General features: G+C 37.9%; 1 protein-coding gene across 1 annotated transcript in view; it reads right to left on the bottom strand.

Annotated features, from left to right (window-relative positions):
- Window positions 1-6845: 6845 nt before the first annotated feature.
- CORIN (corin, serine peptidase) overlaps window positions 6846-25025 on the bottom strand; it is a gene marked incomplete at both ends in the record, with an annotated part of 119193 nt that continues 101013 nt past the window's right edge. The window contains 7 exons of the mRNA XM_079534872.1: window positions 6846-7028; window positions 7558-7691; window positions 9989-10260; window positions 13017-13191; window positions 14732-14781; window positions 16168-16290; window positions 24478-24607. Of these exons, the coding sequence (XP_079390998.1) occupies window positions 6846-7028; window positions 7558-7691; window positions 9989-10260; window positions 13017-13191; window positions 14732-14781; window positions 16168-16290; window positions 24478-24607 (1067 nt within the window). The remainder of the gene's footprint in view (window positions 7029-7557; window positions 7692-9988; window positions 10261-13016; window positions 13192-14731; window positions 14782-16167; window positions 16291-24477; window positions 24608-25025) is intronic.

Genomic DNA, 25025 nt, shown 5'->3' with positions numbered 1-25025 from the left:
TGGTTTAATGTTATTTACAAAGTTGGAATGTGAACCATTGAAAATCCAAGAATAACTGCCGGTGTATGCTACGATTTTTTTTTTTTTTTTTTTTTTTCCCCCAGCCAAGGTAGATGATGCACTCATTTACCTAAAAGCTTTTGAGTTTGTAAAGCTTTTCAGTGATTTATTGAAGTGTTAAAGGTCTAAATGGCTAGAGGTTTTATTTTCTCATGCAGTATACTTTGCATACTGCTTCTCTCTTTCATGCAACACTGCATAATGCCTCCTACAGACAGGACATGGTATGAATTATAGACCTACAGATTCAGTTTAGATAAAATCCATTCTATCACAAGCCATGCTACTCCCTTGCATTCCTGTCCTATTATCACAGCATTGCCTGGAATTCATAGCTTACTGAGATAGGAAGCAAGCAGAAAGGCTTAGATGTAGTGGTTTTAGATTGTTTATTACAAAACTTCTCTAATGTTTTTAATACAGTAATTATCTTAACCACTGTGGTCTAGCTCCTCCATGACCGTCTCAGCATGATCCAAACACTATTTAAGCCATGAGGAAAGTGCCCTGGATGAGACATAGAAATCCCATATCTCCTTCACATTCCCACAGAAAATCTTTGTGCAGCTTCTTGTTCTCCAGGGTACTTCATCCTCCTGCTACATCCCCTCTGTCCCCTTTTTTCCTTTCATCTCATTCACTACTGACTTATCTTTTTCTCCTCACCCAACTTGGATATTGGCTGCCTGACTTTTCTCTAGACTTTTAAACTCATGCCTGCCCTGGAAAATCATCTGCAAGTGGTGATGGGAAGTTCCTGAGTGTCTTCAGATACAGCAGCTTGTAACTAATGGCATTTCTCTTTTTCACTCTCAGTTGTTCTCACATTCCTCCAGACTTTCATATTAAACAGCATGAGCATTGCTAAATGCTGCTCAAAAGACTGTGTAGCCATTTGTATACCTCAAATTTGAGCTCTGTTGTGTAAATGTCTTGGAGATGTTCCACCTCTGCCAGTTCCCCACTGCTCTTCACACCATGTAAGCTGAGATGAGTGTGACTCTTTCTAAATATTGTTTCCTTTTTACTTTCCTGCCCAAAAAGTTATATGGCCAATTTATGGAGGAATCTGTGAAATTGTTTGTGTCTGCTAGCACTTACTGAAATAAACTATTTCCTTAAACTGCAGCAGATAATTATGATTATTGAGCCAATTTTTGCTCTGTTTCTTTCTCAAATTTTCTGATTCCAAATTGCCGAGATCTGTTGCGTTTATTTTCAGTTACCATATTTGGGGCAATGGCTCTGCTTTTTAATTGAACCATGAGCGTTCCATGCCAATGAGCAACATTACATATTCCACATCTCCTATGATCTCTGAAAGAATTTAAACAAACGCTGTGAGGTCTGAGACAGCTGCTGCTATTTTGGGCAGATACCAAGAGCACACTAGGTTCATTCAGATGCAGGTCACCACATGTTGCCAGAAATTTCAGATGGCACAATGTAATTAGTGCTGATTCCATCCTCATAGTTAGCAAGAACAAAAATATCCTTTTGTTTAGCCTATAGAAGAAAAACAGTGGAAAGAGCCAGTGACAACAGGCACTTTTTTTTTTTTAAATTTGGTTCAACATCTGACAAAACAATTTTGATAAGTTCTAACACACGTAGTGCCCACCTTCTAAATGAGAGTAAACATTCAAGTTCTTGGAGATTGCATCCAGCCTAAGTAGATTCATAATTATTATTTTTATGTGGCTTTGGTATACTTGCTTGTGTACTCCTATATTTTACATAATGTAACATGATGGAAAGCACAGTGACAGCAGAGCAGCAAGATCCCAGGCTGCAGTGAGTGAGAATTTGCTCAAACACACCAGCAGTGGACAGAGAAACAGCTACTCATCTTTAAAAGGCCTCAGACATACAAGGTTCTCCAGCAGGATGCCCTTATCTTCATTACCAACCCTTAAATGAGGTCTGGATCTTGACCCCACCCTTTCTGGTCACTCAGGTGTATTGCATGCACCTGAGCTCCCCTGGGTTGGCCCTGCCTTCCTACCAGTGCTCAGTCACTGGTTCAAGCTGTAACTTGCATTTCTATTATAATCTAATTATTTTATATTTTGTAATACTCTTACATTTTTTGCAGTTGGAAAATTCAATCCCAGAACCGGGTTCAGAAGTGTTTAAGGGGACTAGAAAGAGATGTAACTGCTGGGGTTAACTTGCTAGGAGAGGACTCCAGGTGTCCTGACTGCAAATGTCAGCTTTCTCTGCACATGAATATTAAGATGTTATAATTACAAAATAAACAAGAGAGTTTGGCAAAGCAGATTATGATAACAAAAAGAGAATAGATAGAAAGCTTACCTCTATTCTGGGCTCACTTACAAAACTCCAGCAGAGCAGATCTCCAGAAGAGATCCTTCCCTAATAGTAGTCAGCTCTTAAATAGGTCTAAATTGCCTTCACCTGTGCTCCTCTGGCTGACTCATTTGGTGATCAATCAGAGTGATCAGTCAGAGGTTCAGGCCGTGACTCAGCAGTTCCCATACATGGACAAACAGCCCAAAAAGTTGAATGACTGTCTACCATGATCACTCTCTTTTTCTTACTAAACTGGGAGATGTAGACACTGAGTCTTTAATAAAAGCCTCAAATTGTTAATTGGCTATATCTAAAGTGGTACCAAATGAGGGGTGCATGTTAATCATCCTCCATTCTCAGTAGTTGAAAGTTTTTTATTATTATTTTTTAGCACTGGAGACATCACAGTCCCTTGTTTGCTTTTGCACAGCATGACCTGACTTTGCCATTTGGAAGGTGGGCTTTTTAAGATCATCTCACAGGTGTTTTGCAGATGTCAGAAAAGTCAGCACAGTGTTTAATGTTTTGGTTATTGGTTTAAAAAAAAAAAAAAAAAAGCAAACACCAATTTTCAGCCTCTGCCCCAACTTTGGCCCCAACTTTGTGACTGTGCTTAGATCAGCTTTAACTCACAGGTTGCTGTGCAACATTTGATCTGCCAGAAAATTCCCTTTTTTTTTTTTTTCTCCACTTTTCTTCAGCAACAGTGAGTGCACTGAGCATTTGCAGGTGGCAAAAGCCACGGCCTTCATGTAGTGGATGACTTCACAGCCCAGCTCTGTCCTGCTTATGGGGCACACTGAGCTGGATTCTCTAAGCCATGTTCTGATTGTCCCACAGTGCCACTGGCTGCAGCATGAGAGCATGAAGCACCACTGCTCCCCGGGCTGCTGCTTCTCCAGGTAGTCCTCAGTCCCTGCAGGAGGCAGCGATCACATCCCAAAGATGTATGTGCTAAGAATTTTCTAACACTTGAATCTCCGTGTGGTTTTTGTGTTACTAGTTTGTGTTTTACTCTGGTTTATTTACTCCTGTCTTCATGGTCCCAGGTGCCTTACTGCTGACTGCAATTAAAAGCCAAATTTTAACTGTTTCATGTTTCTGCATGCTTGTATTTTTTATTTCAAAATCTTCATGCATTGAAATTCAGCATCCTGATTGTAAGGAGCTGTGTCCTTAGCTGGCCTGAGGAAAGCCATATAACCAAACATGTTAATTTTTCAACTATTTAAATCCCAAATTGTTGTTGATAGTGCTGTCCTTGGTATTTTTCTGTACTGGATGCATATGTGCAGAAGAAACCAGAAGTTCACACAGAATCACAGAATCACAGAATTGTAGGGGTTGGAAGGGACCTCCAGAGATCATCGAGTCCAACCCCCCTGCCAAAGCAGGTTCCCTACACAAGTTGCAGAGGAGGTTTAGTGCCAAACCCTCCACCAATTTGTGATGCAAGCAGAGCTGTCAGCAGTGCATGACAAACCAGATAAGAGCAGTTCAATACCATTTCAAACCTGTTTTTAGGAATTAGTGCTGAAGTCATAATTTTGTCACTACTCTCTTCACACTGTCACTGAGTCTCTGGGAAGATTGAAACACCTGAAGCAGAGACATTACTAGGAAAATTATTGTAAATTTTTATTAGTACAGTGAAGAAAGAAGCACATCGGCTGTCCGTATGACATTGCTTCCATTTGGCTGCACAGTCATGGTAGAAGTGAAACCAACAGTGTCACCTCGCAGTGAGGCTATGCTTGTAAGGAACATATAGCGTGGTTGTGGCCATCGCCGTTACAGCAGCACATATGAAATAGTTTCAAGGTAGTAGTAGGAGGAATATACTTGCCTATTTGATGTGCACACATAGAAAAAAGCAGTATAAAAATACATTTATAAAATTACAAATTTCCTCTTTACATGGAATGCGGTGGCAGACAGCTGTGGGGGAAAGCTGCAGCCCTGTGGGCTGGAGTTTGTTTTATTATATCTTCCACATGACCCCAAACAGGAGAGGCTGGGCCCTTTGTTTAAGCAATACTCTCTTTTGGTTCCTGAGAGGGACTGCAAATAGAATGTCGCAGAGCCAAACCTAATTAATTGAAGTATGTTATTATTTCACATACTGTCATTTGGTAGTGCTAATATTTGTGCAAAATGACTGAATGTACTTCAGTCCTTTGTTTAATTCAGAGGTGTGAACCGCTTCTTCTAGTCAGGGAAGCTGCTAGATTCACAACAGCTCCTACTTGTTCTTACCTCCAGAAGGCCAAGCCTGCAGAACTGCTGCCTGTGCTGTGCTGCAGAGAGCCTGGCCCCAGAGAGAGCTGCAGCAGGGAGAGCTGCGGCTCACATAGCCTTGAAGCAAGGGCACCACTAACGTGCTCCACCTGCAGCCTGCCTGCACTGGAAAAACATGGTCTCTGTAACTTTCTATCTGGGGAAAGAGCATTTTCTGTTACAGAAAAAGCAAAATTCTTAATATGCTTTAAAAAAAAAAAAAAAAAAAAAAAAGGAAAAAGGAAAAACTAGCAAAGCCTAGGGAGGTTTTCTTTCTGAGCATCAAACAGTGATACAAAAGTCATTTAAATAGGGTTTTCAGAATCCACGACAAATACTGAGTATTAATTAATAATGCTCTTCTTGAATCTGTCCAGTATGTCTAATGTTACAGAGGCAAACTTTTCACTGAAGCAATAGTCTGGGCTGTGTAGGTTAGTTGTAACATGACTTATTCTACCTGAAATCTCTGTTATCAGCTGTTCTAATGTAGGTTTCCATGTATGGCAGGCATTGTGCTGACAAGGTCCTGTATGCTGCCATGGGGGCACACCAGAGGTAGCATTGAGAGTTACTGTATGCCTGAGGCTGAAACACCCTTGCATTACTCCCCAGTGAAATTCTCCACTTCCTGACTCGTCCTTCTCTGGCTTTCTGAAAAGCCATGAGCTGTGCATGTCACCAGCTACAGTAGTTAGTAAGAAACAACTCTCCTCCAGCTGTAGAAAGGTGCCAATGCCAAGCTCCACTGTAAGCTTCATTGTAAAGTGTTGTGGGTTTGTTTGCTGTTTTCTTGTGGGTTTTTTTTCAGCCAGACTCTTGAAGTCAAGGCTTGGCTTCTTATCACTGCACAGAGCACTTTGCCACCAAGCACTTCAGTGGGGCTCCTTTGGGCTTTTGCTGATGAAGCTGTTGTGCTTTGCTTAACATTTCTATTACACATTTGTATTCCACTTTCTGCTCAAATCGTCTGCCATATAGATTTCTCTTTGCCTTTTTCTCTCTCCAGATTGTTTTATCTTGTTAAGCAAAATTAAACTCAATGCGAAATACTAGAAGCCTACCCAAAAATACTCAGTAGTATTCTACTCAGTAAGTTTCTCAGTATTATTTCTCATATTTGCTCACACTGCATCTTTTGCACTTTATATCTACATTTTCCATGTCTCCCCAGATGCTCCAAATAGCTTACTCTTGAGGCAAAAGCATTTGCAGTGGCTTTACTGACGCTGTGTTTCCAGAGGACTAGAGGTTGTCAGTGCATGCTTAATAGATTGAACATTATGAATAGATAAAAAAAATAGGGAAGAGAAGCTAGTGGGGCACAGCTTTAATAAATGTGCAACTCTGTGTAGGGCTGTCAGGAAGTGGGCATTTCTGGACACTGTGAGACACAGAAGCTTTAGAAAACTTAAGTGGTAGGAATTTGGGAAAAATGATCCAAAGAGGCTGATAAACAAAACGTGGGTTTTAGGTGTAGTAGTATTATAGTAGTAGATAATAGTAGTAAATAGTATTATGGGTCTGTTGGCTGACTAGTGCCACACAGCAGCCTGAAGAGGTACACCAGCTGGCCCCCGGAACAGAGCAGTAGAGTCAGTACGCTGCAGTGCCCTACCCATGTTGGCCACTCTGAGGGGCAGACTGTGTTTACTCAGCCCCTTCGAACCTGTGCTTGTACCACCATGCCCTGTGCTGCAAGAACGCACGAGCCCTGCCACCTTTTCCATACTTGCAGCCTTTGGCATGGCCCTGGTGAATTTGTGCCCTGCCAGCGTTGTCTGAATGCACTGAGTCTGCACCTTGTGACAGTGAGAGAAGATGCATGTGCTACAAATCGAATAGTATTAAAATAGGCCATTTAAAAAGTTTTTCTATTCTGTGCTACTGCTTAGTTTGAATATCTGAAAGGAAGAAAGTGACTGTTTCTTTTCTTTTAAGCATTTTGCTGTGCTTGGAATAGCACCACAAGAGTTAAAAGAAAAAAAAAAAAAGATTATTAATTCTACCCCAAAGTGTATTCACCAGCAGAGGGTCAACTATGAGCATACACTGCATATCCCATAGCTCCACAAAAAAAAAATAGAAAGAGCTTGGGACTCCTTTTCACAGAATTTCTGGACTGCGAAATCTTCAGTGTTGAAGGTTGATTCCATTTTCCTGCTGTTTGTCAGCACAATTCTTACCATCTGGATTTAGTTCAGCAGAAAGGTGTGGATATATATTTGTTTTTCAATCCAGTCAATAAAATGTGACACATTACTGTAAACTCCTGGTCCCAAAACCTTGGAAAAGCAGACAGAGCCCCAAGATGTTAAACCAAACAACATCCAGCGTCCTGCAGGTTGCTCACACACAAGTGGTCCTCCACTGTCACCCTGCAATACGAAAGAAAATCAGAGGCTATACATAGCCAGTAGTCACATGGCAAAAGCTTCTTTCCCAGTTCCTGGAGTGATTTGTCTTTAATAAGTAACCCAGCTGTAAGGACTGGCTGCTCTGCCCAACTATGTAGCAGCGTACATTTACCCATATTTGTTTCCTTTTTCAACTATACAAAAAAGTACCTGCAAATGGCTTACTGTTATTTTAAAAGTGAGTCTATTGGTTCACTAATACACAAAAACCTCAGAACATCAGCTTTTCATTTCCATAAACTGGAGTTGATTTCAGTTTCACAGCATCAGAGTCACTGAGGATGAAGGAGACTGCTGAGAGTGATCTGGTCAACGCCCCATGTCAAATGGCCACCTACTGGTTGCACCAGCAACAATAACAGCTGGGTTAAAACACGTCGAGAGACTGTAGACATTTCTATACTAGATAAAGTATGCTGAACCTAATAAATGTCACAGAACTTTGATGTCTAGAAGTACTTCTAGCTTTCTCCTTAGAGATAAGGCCTACCATGCAAGAGTCTACGGTGCCAGACTCATAGCCTGCGCACAGCATCCTGCTGGTAATGGTCTTCATGTCAAAGTACGACTGGCATTGCTCTAAGGAAATGATGCGCACTTCTCCTTCTTGAAGCTTAAAAGGCACTGAAAAACAGAAATAAGTATTAAAACACATGGACATATGAAAATATTTATCTGTGATGGATCTTTGAGATATGATAAATATTTCCTTCAGATCTGAATATTATTTTATCTGTGTGTGTATATAAACATGTGTGTATATATATATATATATATATATATATATATATATAAACATATAAAACAAAAACACATAGGTCTAGATTGAAGCTCAGATGTTTGTGGGTCTTCTTTTTCATGGTTGCATTGCAGGATTCATGATGAAGATTCCTCAGCCAAGTCTGTATATGTTGCATTCAGGAGGATGACCAAGCACATGTGTGTTGCTGACACACTTTATTGTGCATTTGCACAATACTGAAGACTGAGGAGGCAGAGTACCTTTATGTGATGTGTTACGGGACTTTTATGATGGGGCAGTACTGGCTGGAAAGCAGTAATGTGAAGCAGAGGAAGGAGTTAACTCTTCATTTTAATCCTAGTATCTCTCGCAGTCGAGGTTGGTATAAACACAAGCATGAGTTACATTTGGGTAAATTCAACTTAATGTATCAGGGAATCAGATTTCAAAGGATACTGAAATTACTTCTCACATTCAGGACTTCATTCTACTGCGAGCAGCTGACTTAGCTCAAATTCGAAGGTAAACTGTTAAACCCAGAACATGAAATACTAAACCAAGATGGTTTTTGCAGTTTTCTAACATAAAGCCTTTAATAACAAAGCTGAAACCACATTAGCTAGCAAATAACATTTTTCTACTTACCAGAGGTACAAAAGCTTTCTGTTACTTTTTTCCTGCCATTACATAAAATGTAGTTTTAGATTGATAGATTTGGAGCTGCTTCTGAACAGCATGTTCCTCACTAGTGCAAATTTAGTTTTTGCCACATATATGGACCTGGCTACTACGGGTGAAGCAGTATTGAAAGGAAAATTTCCTTATCCAGTGTACAGAACAGCCTTTCTGAAAATTGCTATTACAGAGAAGGGAGAAACATAATGGATAGAGCTAACAGGGTTGGGGCCAGGATACTTTGCATTTGGTGCATGAAAGATCATAGAACCACAGAACAGCTTGGGTTGGAAGAGACCCAAGATAAGTCTATCAAAACAGATATTTATATAACATAAATGTTCTTCCAATGGGACCCAAGGATTTCAGGGGCAACTGAGCACAAAAAACACAGTAATATTTCTCTTCAGAGACAACACTTGTGATTAAGCCTTGATAGAATAAATCTTGCCACAAGCCAGGGGTGTGACACAGAGCATTGGCTCAAGAAAATTGTTCGTTCAGCCTGTATGCCTTTGCTTTCAGTATCTCCAGTTTCCACTGAACTAAGAATGTTACCCCCAGCAATGATCTGACATGGTTCTTATCTCAATACAATTCTAAAGACAGCCTAAGTGAGTTAAATGATAACCAGTTTCAGGTGACTTTCTTGATAGGAGTTTCTAGATCTTCTGCATTTCTGAAAAATCAAACATCACGTCTGAATATGGATTTAGGAGCATAAACTTAGGCTGATGATTTGGAAAAAAATAAAAGCAACAGTTGGATTCCCTTCAAGACCAGTTAGAGATCCTTGGTATTTAATCTGGAGTGTATTAAAAAGAACACGGCCAGCAGGCCAAGGGAGGTGATCCTCCTCTCTGCTCTCCCTTGGTGATGCCACATTTAGACTACTGTGTTCAGTTCTGGGCTCCCTAGTTCAGAAAGGACAGGGATCTGCTAGAAGGTGTCCAGTGAAGGACCGGAAGGATGATAAAGGGCCTGGAGCACCTCCTGTATAAGGAAAGGCTGAGTAACTTGGCTCTGTTCAGCCTGAGGAAAAGAGGACTGAGGGGAGATCTGATTAATGTTTACAAATATATGAGGGGATGTGGAAGGCAAATGATGTGACTCTTCTTGGTGGTGTGTAGTGATAGGACAAGGAGTAATGGCCTAAAACTTGAACATAAGAAGTTCCGTACTAACATGCAGAACTTCCTTAGAATGAGGGTGACAGAGCAATGGAACAGGTTGTGCAGATAGGTTGTAGAGTCTCCTTCTGTGGGGCTATTCAAGACCCAACTAGTCGCCTACCTGTGCAACCTATTATAGGGAGCCTGTGCTAGCAGGGGGGTTGGACTCAATGATCTCTTGAGATACCTTCCAACTCCTGCAATTCTTGATTCTGTGAATTGAGTTCAGCATTAGTATTAATGGATAAAACTTTGTAGTGGGATCACTTATTTGATTAACCCAGTAGATTCTTAACATGTTTTCCCAATATTCCTGAAAGTGTTCATCTTACTTTTGTTGCCCATGTGTCCCCAGCCTGTGATATAGCAGTAGGTATCTGGCTGTACCAACTGTTCCTTGCTGGGCAAGCAGACAGGTCTTACATAGCTTGTTTCATTGATATCTTCATCTAGCTGTACAATGCTGATATCGTAGTCTACGACTGCTCTGTTGTAGCGTGGATGCAAGATGATGGACTTCACCAATCGGGTCTGCATGAAGCTTGATGGATGATCAAGATTGCTTATCCCAAACACTACTTTCCAGACAGCTGCGTTTTCTCTCCTTTAGGAACAAACAGGAAAACAGGAAATTGAATTCAAGTTCTTTTTAATTTAAAAACCTGAGGTTTTCTTTCTCCCTGACTTTTTGCATACTGTACTTCACAAGCCTGTGTACATGATAGAAATGCTACAAAAAAGCAAATGCTTAGGCATCATTACTGATCAACAAAAGACAATGCTTTCCATTCCCTTCCTAACTGCTACTGAAAAAATTCTAGCTCACAGCCTCGGAAGGTACATTACCACCTATTGCTTGCTGTACTAAATACCCAAGAATCTCAAAATTGGATCCTCCCAGGTCCCTAGGTGCTCATTTGCGCTCTGGTGAGCATGAACTCATTTCTCTAGGAGTGACAGTATTGTGCATCAGTATGATGCTCACAGCAGTAACTCAAGCTGAAACCGCAAAGGAATCTCACAGATGCAATTCAGTTATGAGAATTAAATCTTCTATGATGTCATGTAAAAAAGTCTCTTATTGTTTACAAGTTTTTTACAAATTCCCCTGATCACAAAAAATGATGGATATGGTGCAAATGGGAGGATTAAGCTAGGATTTGTAAAGACATAAGAAAACACAGACCTCATTAAAGTGTTAGGTGATGTAATTTCTTGATTGTAAATGAAAATAAGTCACGAGTTCTAATGAGACTGTGATTCTAAGATCCTCAGAAAAGTCCCTTTTTCTGAATAATTGAGATAGTTCCATGGAACTAAGTTTCTTTGAAGAGACTGAAGCTTAATTATAGCAATGTAAATTAAAGCGTGAAATTTCAGCTTTTTAACAGTATTCAACAGAATTGTCATTTCTAAAATTTTGAAAGAGATTTGGTTGTTAAATAAAGACTATTTTTATCTGAGTTCCTTGAGAATTCTTGTATTTCAGACTACAACTGTCCTTTTAAAATCATAATTAATTTGTGTTTTTCCAAGATGTTTCAAGTTTAAGTGGTAGGAGTATCCTATTGTTTTTATGAGCATTGAAAAAGAACATTGCTCAGAGCAATGAGAAGTCTCAGCCAGAAAGTATTACCCTACTATTGAGTAAAAAAACTTTAAATGTCATGGATGCTTTGCTGTAAAGCATTTCAAACAGATCTGGAAAAACAGTAGGGGCCAATGAAACAAGCAAATGACTCTGCTTAATGTAGCTCCTTTCCATTTACAATCTCCACAAATGTTCATGGCATTAACGTTGCGTACTGCATTACTGGTATAGTCTTTATATTTTGCATCCCAGACTTCACAAAATATTTTTTATTTAATGCACCGGAGCACTTTAAAATATGCTTTAATTTCTTAACTGGCTGGTTTAGTAAATTCAAAGAAACTTTGTGGCACTGGGAATGATTTTACTGTTGCTGTAGGAAACAATACTCAAAGACTGTAAAGATTTCAGGTCCTTGGAAACATATCCTTAATCTCATCAGAGAGGCAGAAGAGAAGAAATATTCTCCACATAACTCAAGGAATTGATAAACCAAAATATCTTAGCATTTTAAAAAATTTTCTATCTGCTTTCTACTTTAGGGCATTTTGAATACAAAAGTGAAAAAGACTTTTTACATCAAACATATAATTAACAAGGTTGGAAAATACCTTCAAGATCACCAAGTCCAGACATAAACTTGGCCTACCATGTCCCTTTAGCCACATCTCTTAGTGTTCTGTCCACACATCTCTTTACATTAAGAGACACAGAGGGGAAAAAAAAATTCCAAAGGATTCAGTGTTTCAGAAACAAACAGAAACAAAATTATTGCTGAAGAAAAAGAATCATTAGAGTTAGAAAGAAATGTTCATCTGTAGAAACTGAAGTACATTTACATGTCTACCACAGAACTTCTATTGGCTTAAAAAGAAATAAAGGTGTTTAGTGCAGTCCAAAAATTTCCAGTGAGCACAAACCAATTTTAAGCAAGATTAAGCACTGGTGACAACCACCCAGCAAAAAAGATTTGCTGACTACAGCAGGAAACATTTCAATATCTTTAAAATACAAATAACTTCAGAACAAGACAAAACTAATGAGGTAATGCACTTTCATCAAATTCTTTAAAAAGAAAATTGGTTTCCATCAGAAAGCTGACAATGACTAAGACAGTTCCAAAGCTACACAAACCTTCTCTGCTCTCCATAGTCTCTGCCATGAGACCTCATAGACCATGAAGCACTTAGTGGTTAATATTGACTTTCTAGTGATTGACAATGATAATGAAGTCACAGAGAGTTTATAATCAGAAAACTTCAGTACGTCACTTACATTATGATTAAATACTTGTATTTTATTTTTTAATGACCAAAGCATTTTTCAGGGTCATTTCTATGCTGTAGCCCAGAATGTTTCTTTTTTTAAATCTATGGCGTTGTGTGAGACCTATCAGATTAGAGTTTTGGTCTTCTTTTTCTCTTTGGTTTCCTGCTGAAAATCAGCAGGACTGACTGTCACCTGCTGTAGGGAACCTGCTTTGGCAGGGGGGTTGGACTCGATGATCTCTGGAGGTCCCTTCCAACCCCTACAATTCTGTGATTCATTTAGCTTTCATCAGCAGAGACAAAAATGAATGTCAAAACCTAGCCTGATGTTGTTTTATACCATTTACTCTTTGTTATTGTCTCTAAAAACAGGCTTCTTGCTGTTCTGCAAAGGTCATAACTTGCTGCCAATATGTTTGGTAATGGAGGGTGCACTTTGTAATTCTCACGTGCAAGTTACATCTAATTTGTACACAAACAGTAAAACTGAGCTCCTCTCACCCTTCAAAGCAGTGTGCCACTGTTAAGACCCATCTCTTTGCAATCAAAACACAGCCACATATGTGTCCACTTGGCTCGCTCTGCAGAGAGCACTGCCATGGCCATCGGCCCGGGCGACTGGTCCTGCCACCAAGGATCCTTTTGTTCATGCGAGCAGCAGGGCGATGGCCACAGTCTAGTGAGAAACAGATGCAGAAGGGAGTAATTTGTTACCACAAACACAGAGTATGCAAGACCTGGAAGAAAAACTGTGGCCACAGAACAACATTAACAGAGTTATGAAATTACACTGAACAGTACAGTATCTGAAGTCATCAAAAACCACATGTTAATATCAAACACACTGAGCCATTTTTATGCCTCTTTTTCTATAAAGGGATTTGTCTCCTGAGATTAATTTTGACCTGCTCAGTCCAATTATTAACCAAGCTAAACTGATAAAGATGATTATCTTGAACAGAGTTACTGGCTGCCCTTGGGAAGGATTCTTGGTTTCATATCACTGTCTTTCTGACAGCTAACAATGTCTTTGTGCTACTTGTACTATCCAGAAGGAATGTTTCTGGAAAAATCAGGCCAGCAATAATAAGCACTTGCTTAAGCCAGGTGTGAGGTGCATGTCAAAACGTTTACTTAGCTGCAAGACACAAAGCTTGCTTCGCTCTTGGAAATTCCTAAGGGAAATATTTGCAGAGTCCAAGGTTTTCCAGTACTCTACCCATTCCACTTTATAAACAGACTTAGAGTGTAAATTATACCAGATTCCTATTTGCCTGGCAGATAGGAATTGCCTGAATTAGTTTGCCCTTCACTTTCGTTTTACTTTATATTCTGGATTAATAAAATGACAGACTGCTATTACTTATCCTGTTTATGCTCAGTGTGATTCAGAGAATGAAAGAACACCACCAGTTTCTGCAATTCACATCTCAAGGGAAGGTATGCTGACATTGCAGATATCTCTGGTAGAGAAATAAATTAAATTTGTAATTTTTAATCCTTTCTGTGTTCACCTAAGTAACGTCTGCGGTCAAGGAGCATTATGTGCTCTTAAAGCAAAATATGTCAGGAGCAAATAGCTTTCACAGGCTCCTTTGGGGTGTTATTCTCAGGTAATAGTAGTAAATATTTTTATTACTCTCCCAAATTTAGGTAATACTTTCTGATTAATTTTCTCCATGGCAGGAAATTCATAATGTATGTGTTCTTCAGCAGAGATCGCCTTGTATGTTGAACATTTTATTATTCAAGAAGAAGGATTTCTGTGTTTTTCAACAGAAAAACTTAATATTGCACAATCCACTGTGCCTCCAGATTTGGTCTGTAGTTTTCTAATTTACGTTCTTCTGTGATTGAGATTCACAGCTAAACAGATCACAGATTCAACTCCCAGATATGTCACCTAGTAACCTCTCTTGTCATAAATAATATTTTCTTCAAGAAGTTTTCTCAAATTAATTTTTGGAAGCTGACTGCTGACAAAACTCATTTTGCAAGAGCAGATTAAGCTAGTACTATAGAGAACCTCATAGTCCAAAATAACAAAAGTTGCTAAAATTTAATACAGCACGGAAGAAAAAGAGGCAATGCAAAATTGGATGTTGCAGAAGTAAAATATCAGAATTAAATGACACTAAACAACTGAATTTGTTCGAATACATTTAACATATCTTTAAAAATACCTTTGTTCTCTCAGAAACATGCATTTCTCTTACCTTCTTTAGTGCAAAGGAGAGCCACTTTGCTTCTGCTTCGGCACATCTGCCTAAATATTAGAAAAAGAACATAATGAAAGTCTCAACTACAGGGTGTTATTTTTGACAGTTTGTATATCAGCACAAGTATGGTACCCACTGCTGTGAACTCAGCTGTTGAATATTCCCCAAATGTAAAACAAAAAACCAAGGAACTTCTTATGCCAGATTGTCAATGGCTTCCAGAGTCTGCTTGCAACAATTTAAAATATTAGTTCAGCTTTACAAAGCATTTCATGAGCAGGTGCTACACATTTTGCAGGCAACCTTTTTTCTATGGGCACTGATCCAGCTCTGACGTTGGCTGGGGTGTACGGTCTGTGAAGTCTTAATTTATGGCACCTGAAAGCACAGAGATCTGCTGCTTTCTCCATCCTTGCAGTTGAAAGCGGGGAATTTATTTGACATACATTTAATGAAAATCTTTGACCCAAAAGATGTGGTATGTTGATGAAAACCCAGGAAGATCACAAAGGCACATATTAAGAAAAAAAAAAATCCTTTCGGAAATTTTCAGATGCGAGAGCAAAAATAGCAGTTCTTTGTCAAAGGGAGATTCTTATTAAAACCAAGAACACTGCTGCTCAGCTGACTGCCTTTTTTGTTTCCATAACTTATTAATCCATCCCATGTAAGTGCTTTTCAGATGCAGAAACAGAGCAGAATTAGACTGCATACATGGATACATGGATTAGCTGTTCCTCTGGTTATTCTTGAAGGCTGTAATCTCAGTAAGTGGGCTGACTTCTTCAGTAGAAAAATACTACAAAGAATCTTTCTGCAAGTGCCTACTTTTGCTTTCTAATGCTTCAGTTTTGTGCTAGTTCTACCCCACAGTGGTATGTTTCCCTTTCATTTTAGTTCATCTTTATTTCAGTCATTACAGAAAAGCTTTCCCACAGACAATGATGGAGCTGAACAGAAGAAATCTAGGTGTATTTCTCAGATCTGCTTCTTCACACACATATTTTACCTCAGCTCTCTGCATTCAGGCAAGCCAATCTTTTCTTGTGAAACAGAGGAATATCCTGTGGAAGACAGGTGTTCTGAAATCTCCTCAGGGCATTAGAAAAAGGAAAAGGAAAACAAGGAATCTGCTTTTTGAAGATGGATTCAAATGCTTTTCCAGTTTTGTCCTAAATGCTAAAAGTAATTTAGTTGGCTCTTTAATCTCAAAATTACAGTTCAAATGTTTCAGCCATGACTGAAGCTTGGCTTCTCATTACTAGCTATGTATTTAATAGAGCTAATTAAAAGGAATATACTGTTGTCTAAGGTCAGATAACCTGCTAAGGAAGCTTACTGTAAATTGATAAAATTCTACTGAAACATCTGTGATCACCAAATGTGGTGACTAACCACAGCAGTGAAATAAATCTCCTTTACCTGTTACTTACCCATTCACTAGAAGTGCATGTAAAGTGGAAGCATTCTTACTCTTCCAATCTGAGTGCAGATTCAGCCACTTTTGATGCTGCATTTCTCCATCTTCTAATACAATGTTTGTTTTAGATGGTCCTCTAAAACAAATAAAAGACTTTCATATACTTCCAATTAGCTTGCTATGTTACAGTAATGAAAGGGAAGAGACCTCTTGTTCACTACATAAATATTGAGCATAATGTTGTATCAAAGCCACAAGTGGCAGAATCATTGCTGGGAAATTATATCACCCCAAGACGCCAGGCCAGTTAACATACCACTGTCACTAACACTGTATTTTCTGTCAAGAGCTAGAATTAGAACAAGGAACAGCAAAAACTGCACTGCATAAATGGAAATATTGTTTCTAGATTTTTCTGACTCCAAAAACACAACAAATAGATCTTAATTTGTCCAAGAGGTAAAATAACAACAATAATAATAACAATAATAAAATATTTTTGTACCATCCTATATTTGGAAGTCCGTTAAAATATAATTGTAAAGATCAATCTGAGCCTTGTAATATTTTACAATATCTCCAACTCTGCACTGTCTTGCTAGACAGAATGAATTAGTGGTGATTTCATCAAACCCAGCCTTGTGCAGCAAATTATCAGGAATATGAAAACAAGGTGGATTGATTCCACCAGGAGATATTTCCACACATCTACTTCCACCGCAGCCAGATAAACTCAAACCACTGAAGGAACTGTCGTTTTAGTAAATCTCAATTCCTTTGAAGACAAAAAATAAAATGGCTCTACAGCTTTTCAGCTCAGAAATATCCATGATTAGGTATCAATCCCCATCAATGAGAAGAGCTTTCAGGGATTGCTCCCCTGACCACTGGTAATTGACCAAATTCTCAGTACTAGCTTGTGGAAATGAAAATAAGAACAGTTCAGAAAAAACAGTGAAGCCTCCGAACTCATGCCCCTTGACAGTACCTACTAGAGTCAACTAGATTACTTGTTTGTCTTTAAGTCTGTGCTTTTTTCAATAATTAGCTGTATCTGTTTTAAAACATTTACAGAATTGTGATACCCTTTACCCAGCTGATCAAAGGAGAATTACGTTTTATGGTAAGGTTTTCAATGAAAGCACCTGGAAATGTTTTCAACATTGGCAGAATTAACTACTCTTTGAGGCCGCAGCCCTGGGTCCTGCCTGTTTCATGACTAATATTTCGGAACCTTCTCTGGACACGTTAAGCAAATATCATTCCATGACCTACTACAAGGAATATGCAGCAGGATAGCAACAAGTATTTTTTTTTAAAGTCTGTACTTCTTCATTTAAAGAAATCTCTTTTTGCAGCAATTTTTTTCCCATTATTGTTGGCTTATGGTAAATACATAAAGCTTCCTCTTTTCTTCATGTCCAGCACTTTCTTATTTCCTGCTCTTTCCCACAAAACATACACAAGCTTATTTTACTCTTAAGGTGACATTCTGCCTTATAATCCTCCGTGAATAATGCGTTAGCACCTCGTAACCGTGTACATTGATATTTTATATAACTGAAAAAAAATGTCTGATATATATTTAACTCAAAAGGGTGCAAAAAGTATAAATATCATACCATCTGGTAGATCCAAATTACATTATCCCTCATACCACGTTATTCTGTTGAAAACTACAGTGCTGTTTTATTCATTATCAAACACAGACACATTTATAAATCAGGAACAACAACTTTCAAGATGCCTGTATGAAATTTTTAATTAAATGAAATTATTAATACAATGTGTTTTACTTAGCAAAAATAAAACTATAGCTATGTTTTGTTTTTTTTTCCTTGGCGGTCACAGCCTGGTGAATTCACCAAAACCAGCTCAAAACCAATATATCCTAATTCATGTCTTTAGAATTTCTTATAAAGGCTGAATCTTATCTCTACTGGAGCTGTAGCACAGGATTGTTTCATGGATAAACTCTAAGAGGAAGATGTATATTTCAGTTGACAGTGCCACTTTGACTAATGGTGTCTAATTTCTTCATAGGAAAATTTTGTTTTACTGAGGTTCTTCACAGACTCCAACAATGTTCTTTAAGTTATCACTTAACTGTTTAGGGCAAAATAAGGATACAGCTGCTAGTTGAGTCAATCTACATCTTGGGGGTTGAACTTAGCTATCTTAGCTATCTTCTCAGCCCTGCAGAGAAGGAGTTGATAGATGAAAAGCTTAACATGAGCCAGAAGTGTGTCCTTGCAGCTCGGAAAGCAAATGGTATCCTGGGCTCCATCAGAAGAAGGGTGGCCAGCAGGAACAGGGAGGTGATTGTCCCCCTCTACTCCACTCTTGTGAGGCTCCATCTGGAATACTGCGTCCAAGTGTGGAGCCCGCAGTACAAGACAGACAGGGAGTGGTTGGAGAGGGTCCATAGGAGAGCCACAAAGATGATCAGGGGACTGCAGCACCTCCCCTGTGAAGACAGGCTGAGGGAGCTGGACTTGTTCAGCCCAGAGAAAAGAAGGCTGCGGGGTGACCTCATTGCAGCATTTCAGTTCCTAAAGGGAGCCTACAGACAGGAGGGGAATCAGTTCTTTGAAAAGGTTGATAACTGCAGGAAAGGGGAAATGGTTTTAAGTTGAGGGAAGGGAAGATTTAGGTTGGATATCAGGGGGGAGTTCTTTACAGAGAGAGTGGTGAGATGCTGGAACAGGCTGTCCAGAGAGATTGTGGACACCCTGTCTGTGGAGGTGTTGAAGGCCAGATTGGATGGGGCCCTGGGCAGCCTGGTCTAGTATTAAATGTGGAGGTTGGTGGCTCTGTATGTGGCAGGGGGGTTGAAGATTGATGATCCTTGAGGTCCCTTCCAGCCCTGGACATTCTGTGATTCTGTGATCTTTCAAAATTTTGATTTAACAGCCTTCTGAACTTAACCTAAATTGAGTCAACCCACACAAAAATCATACTATGGGCAGGGACACCTTCCACCAGCTCAGGCTGCCCAGGTCCCCATCCAACCTGACCTTAAACGCCTCTAGGGATGCGGCACCCACAGCATGTGTAGCCATATCTAATATCACATTTTAAGGCAAGCCAAGCAAGGAACCTTTTCTATGACACATTTTCAGAAGGCTCTTTGCAAAGTTTTCTCCCCCGCTCCTTTTGTTTTCATATAACAGAACAGAACATCCTTGTTCAGAAACTTGGTGTTGATTTTAGACTAATGTTTTTATTATTACCTACATTGCAACAAAAAGCACAATTGAAACCATATTTTTGGATTGAAAGCATATTTGTATAGAATGGCTTTTTCAGGCCTCTCAGCTTAAAAACTAAAGAGGGTCCTGCAGATGGTTTCTGAATTATCATTGACACACAAGGAAGTGCAGGGGGAACCAGCCTAGTCTAAGACGTCAAGATGCAGCCTAAAGGCCAGTTCAATGCCAATCTCACAGTAGTGATTTTTGGACCAGATTCTCCACCAAATGTTCAAAGTAATTCAAAAATCCCACCTGAATCTATGTAACTTTTTAACATCTCGTGGTATTTTGATGGCACCATTTGAGTACCAAAATATATCATAAGGTCACTGTAAGACTAATGAGGTTCTAACAATCTGTTGTGGTCTAGATCACAAAAACTTAACTGACTGTCTCATTTGGGTATTGAATTCCTGTGGTAAATCTTTATTAGAAAAAACTGTGATAAAACTTCCGAGCTTTCAATCACACAGAGGTAACTCTCGGTGAATAGACTTTAGGGTGCTTGTAGTGCTCTATGAATTACAAATAACAATGTCTTATGATCTTTTTCCCTATACATTTGAATGGATTAAATTACTAAGCTGAGTGGTAAAAGACATCTATGTACATCACTCAGACTTTCATGAAGTATTCGGCTCTGTTTTCAGCAATCACGTGGGATTAAGACATCTAAAATATAAAAAATTCGTATGAAAGTCTTTATTTCACTAAGCAATCAAGCAAAGCAGAACTATCATAGGCAATTCATCTGAAAGGAACCTTACAAAGGCATGTGATCCATTCCCCTCCTCCAAAATAAGATCAGCTGTATCTAAGTGATCTCTGACAGATTTCTGTCTACCCTGTTAATAAAAAAACTCTAATAATGGAGATTCCTCAGCATTTTTAGACAATATATTCCAGGATTTGCAGTTAGCAGTTTTGTTCTACATCTTCCTACCTGTCATTTAAGCACATCACTTTTATCTTATTCTCCCTGAAAAAAGAGAAGTTTATTCCTTGCCTCTTTGCAACAAACTTTCACATGCGTATTTGAATGCTCCTGTATCTCATTCCCCGTGAGTTTTCAACTTTTCTTCACAGAGCATCCTCTGAACATTCCCCATCTTATACACATCTCATACAAGATGAACAAAAGAGGGACTACACCAAGCACTGTACATAAACTCCTGGGTATACATGTAAATATCACATTTGCTTTTCCTATAGCAGTATGATATTGTTCCTTGATGTCCAGCTTCTGACCCACAGTGTTTCCCAGCCCCTTCTCTACATTATCCCTTCTGTCTTGCCAACCATTTCCCACCCTGTATTTATTCAATGTATTCCTATTTGTACAGTCTTGATCTTATTACCATTTATTTCAGGCCATTTCTCCAGTCCATTAAGAAATTTTCAAATTCAAATCCTGTCCTTCAAAATGCTTTCAGATTCTTCCCGTTTGATACTGAGAAATTAGTCAGCATTCTCTCCACTCCTTATCTGAATGACCACAATAATCTCAGGCACACAGGGATGTATCTAGCTCAGCACCAATATATGGTTTAAGAATGAATCATGAACAGACTCTTATTTTATCTTTGCACCTATCTCCCTACTTATTTAAAAAGTCAACTTACATTGTACGGAAGTTAAAAATGCATGACAACTATTATTCTTCCATATTCACAATTTAGAGGAAAGAAATTATGGGAATTTGACATGATTCCTTATGGATAAATACAGGCAGACTACCATTAAGATCTTATACTTCTATAACTCTTTGTTGATAACTGAAACAAGCAAGCAAGTCTTTTTTTTTTTTTTTTTTTTTTTTCTCCTTGTTAATGACATTTAACACTTTTCAGCGTTATAAAGCCATACTCCTACACCTTCACAAAACTACTGGTTACAGTTTGGTAACCAGATCTGCCATAGTTTTGTACCTTAAATGCTCTAGGATGAATTTCAGCAAACCCAGCTAGTAGTTTATAACCTGCTCTTTTCCTACTCTAGCCCTAATCCTTAAGTCCTTACCATCTCAGAAACATCATGTTTGGTTGCAGTTTGTGGGTGTTTTTTTGGTGTTTTATTTATTTATTTAACTTACTAAGAAAACTAAAACCCACTCTGCCTTATGAATTAAAAAGGTGCTTGCAAATGGAAAAAGTAATATTTGTGATCATTACATTGCATGAATGGTGGAAATGTTAAAAAAAAAAAATTGGTTTCAAAGCATTCCATCCTGCTAACTGCTGATCACTATACTCAACGGACAGAGTTTACAGTATAGTTTATAGTGAGAGTTGAAGAACATTATGACTTGTATACTAAATGATAATTAAAAAACAGCAGGAATCAGGAACTAATTTTAGCTGATGAAGTTAATACTTTACTCATAATTAAAAGTAACATAAATCTGAATACTTCCGTATGACAGAATGATTTCAATACCTTTTTTTCTTTATACTACTATGCAAATTATTTCAAAAGTACCAAACTTCAGAATGAAATATTACCCAAAACTGGGTTCCTTCTCTCTTCAAAGTAACACTAACATTTCTCTGTTCCACTTCTGCAATTCCATTGTTTTCAGACTCATGTGACAACAGGCTTGAAAAAAGAAGCCTTGTGTTATGCCAGAAGGTAATGAATAACATGTGTATGGGCACTAATATAAAACAAATTAGTCCTATTTCAGAGCTAAAACAGCATCTGTTTCCTGTCTGTATAGATTTAATAGCTGTGTACTTCCAAACTCAGCAAATTCGATTTGAAAGCCCTGGAGGAAAAAAATAAAAATAAGAAAAAAATTCAATGTCATTTTTACAAGCTAAGACTTAACACAACTTGGGAAAAGTATCTATGTTTAATCATTGGAATAACCTCTCTTTGACTGACAGTATTCACATATTTTTTTCTAGACATCACTGATTACAAATACATTTTTACTTAAAGAAAGGAAAGTTCCAATTATGGAGGAAAAAAATATTATATGACTGTATTATTAATATTTTTTGAAGTAATTATCATTATTTGAAAGGGATTAAGTTGGAATTTCTTCAATAAAGTCCTCTCCAAATAACTTTTAATATACTTATGTATATGACAGATAAGACAAACTATCAAACATAAACTAAAATGTCTATAATATACTGCATCAAGTCTCTGTATAACTGTATATTAAGATTTATTATTGCTTAAAATCATTGAAACAAAGTCTTCTACATCAACTACAACCTGTAATGTTATTTTCAGTAAATCTTACTTATAGTTACTTGTTTTTGCCCCTAATAAAATAGAGATCATCTAAATAAATCTCATATTGTTAAAATGATAAAATTTAAGAGAATCCACTGGACAATGTCAATATATTCAAGGTAAATCAAGCATATTATACGCTTTGTCTAGAGGATCTAGAAATCTAGATTCAAACATCAAGTTCCAATCCTTTACTGTGTATGGCATTTGATTTCCCAAATGCCATGTTTATTCTTGGAGAAAATAAAATAGGTTACATTCAGAAACTGAATGCAACTCTTCTACTGTGGATAGAACAGAAACACTGAAAGATCTGTTTCTGTGATATTTTTAGGCACTTTCATAATCCTGATGCAGAGTTAGAAACTAGTAAGAAAACGTAATTAATGTGAGAAGAAAAAAAAGATTATTGCTCCAGCACTTTGACTACTTGGTCAAGCAAAAATTATAAGGAATGTTACAACACAAATATTGAGTAAGAAAAGATTAGGAAGGAAAAAAGCCAGACAGGAGCAAGAAACTGGTCTTCTGTAAATACAAATAGTAGAAGCTAGAGCAGAGGAAAGAAGCAAAAGGAGTTGCCTGTTTCTGAGGATCACCAGGGGTGCATACAGGAATGGGAGCAGCAGCAGTAGGAAGTAGCAGAGCTTAGTGTGAGTTTTTATAAATACCTCATTATTTTGTTAACACCTATAATTGTATGCTGATAGTGCTATACCAGGCCAGATAGATAATTTTACCCCAGGGAAACCTTTGGAAAAAAGGAAGTTATCAGAATTTTTCTAATAATTTAATATGGCTTTCATTTTCCTGGTAGCAATCTTCGTAGAGAAATTAAGAATATTCTGTGTTAAGACTATGAGATTTAGGCCTTAAGAAATAAAAAAATGTGACTGATGTAAAGATCATCTGTTTATTTTCAGACAAAAAAAATTGCAGTTAACTATTTTTGAAAGCACCAAAAGAGATTAAGCCTCTTAGGAAGTTATATAAAATTAAAGCACAGAGATAACTTCAATATTATTTAGATATAAAAAAATCAGTTAGATTAGTATAAGACTACTGTGCGTTAGGAAGGCAGATAATACAGAGCAGGTTAAGTGCAGACAATGTAAGCCGAGGTCTTTATCCTCCTGTGTCTACTAAGGAAAGGTACAAAGAATAAGATTGTATGTCAATATGTGTGGTGATCATAGGCAGACAGAGATGTCTTAACTCAAGTAGGGGATCAGACACTGCAGAATATCCTTCTATACCATCAAGCTTGTTTTTTCTTAGTAGAAGACAGCATTGAATGTCAAAGCTGATGAAAGTGTGCATGAAATATGAAAAATCCATAGAGGCTATTTCTTTTTTTCTGAGATACACCCAGAAAGTTCTACCATTACCAATTCTATGTTTAAAGATATCTAAATTAAATATATCTGTTAGCCTATTATACTGTATTTATTGTAGAACCCAGAGATACTTTCCAGTGTTCTGAGACACAAGTCTGCATTAATTCTTTAGGAAGACAGAGTAACATATTTCCAAACAATTTTGAACCTCAGAAATAACTGCAAGATTGAATATTGATGTTTGCCAGGACATTACTGTCTTTTCAAGACTCTTAACAATCACATAATGCTTATAAAATGGTGAAAGCAACTAGATAATTGTTTTTGTTTTTATCTTAATTCACAAAATTTCTTTATTTCATTTCTCTCTATTATTTCCATACTAAGCCTAATATTGCATGGGTCACAGTGATCAATGATCATTCACATCAACATCCATCACTCCATTGTCCTACGAAATTCACCAATGCTACAAACTACTGACCTTACCCTAAACCCATTTGATTGCAGGCCAGTTGACTCAAGTTTTCTTGCCACTCATCAGCACAAACATGATTATCAGCAGCTGACCTGTGAACGGTCAGAAACATCAAGGAATTCATGTTTTTAGACAGGGTAACTGTGAAGAAAAAGAAAAATAACTTTATTGTTATTTCACATTATTTGTTTTATGCATGGCATATCAAAACCTATAGCTACATTCTTCCAAGAGGCTGTCACTTCTGTTGATTTCATATGCTCAATAGCTTTACAATTTAAAAACAATGCAACTATGGCTACTAGAAACTTGATAACATTGAATAGCATAAGACACTAAACAGCAGACATCTAGAGGACTAGAATAATCGCTAGCAGAGGTTAACATGGGTTTCTGATAGTCTTAATCTTGTTATGTAATATTTTACCCTACAAATAATTCAACTGAAATCATTAAGGTAGTTTGATAGATGAATGTTGCTTGACGTAGGAATGATATCTTTGTTTGACTCAGTAATTTGCATCATTCTTATCTACTGATATGTGGGTGCAATTAAAGA

Source organism: Tetrao urogallus (genome assembly GCF_951394365.1).
Source record: "Tetrao urogallus genome assembly, chromosome: 4".
In the NCBI taxonomy this organism is placed as follows: domain Eukaryota; kingdom Metazoa; phylum Chordata; class Aves; order Galliformes; family Phasianidae; genus Tetrao; species Tetrao urogallus.
Note: the sequence above shows the minus strand (reverse complement) of the source record. Positions and strands in the feature narration are given on the sequence as shown.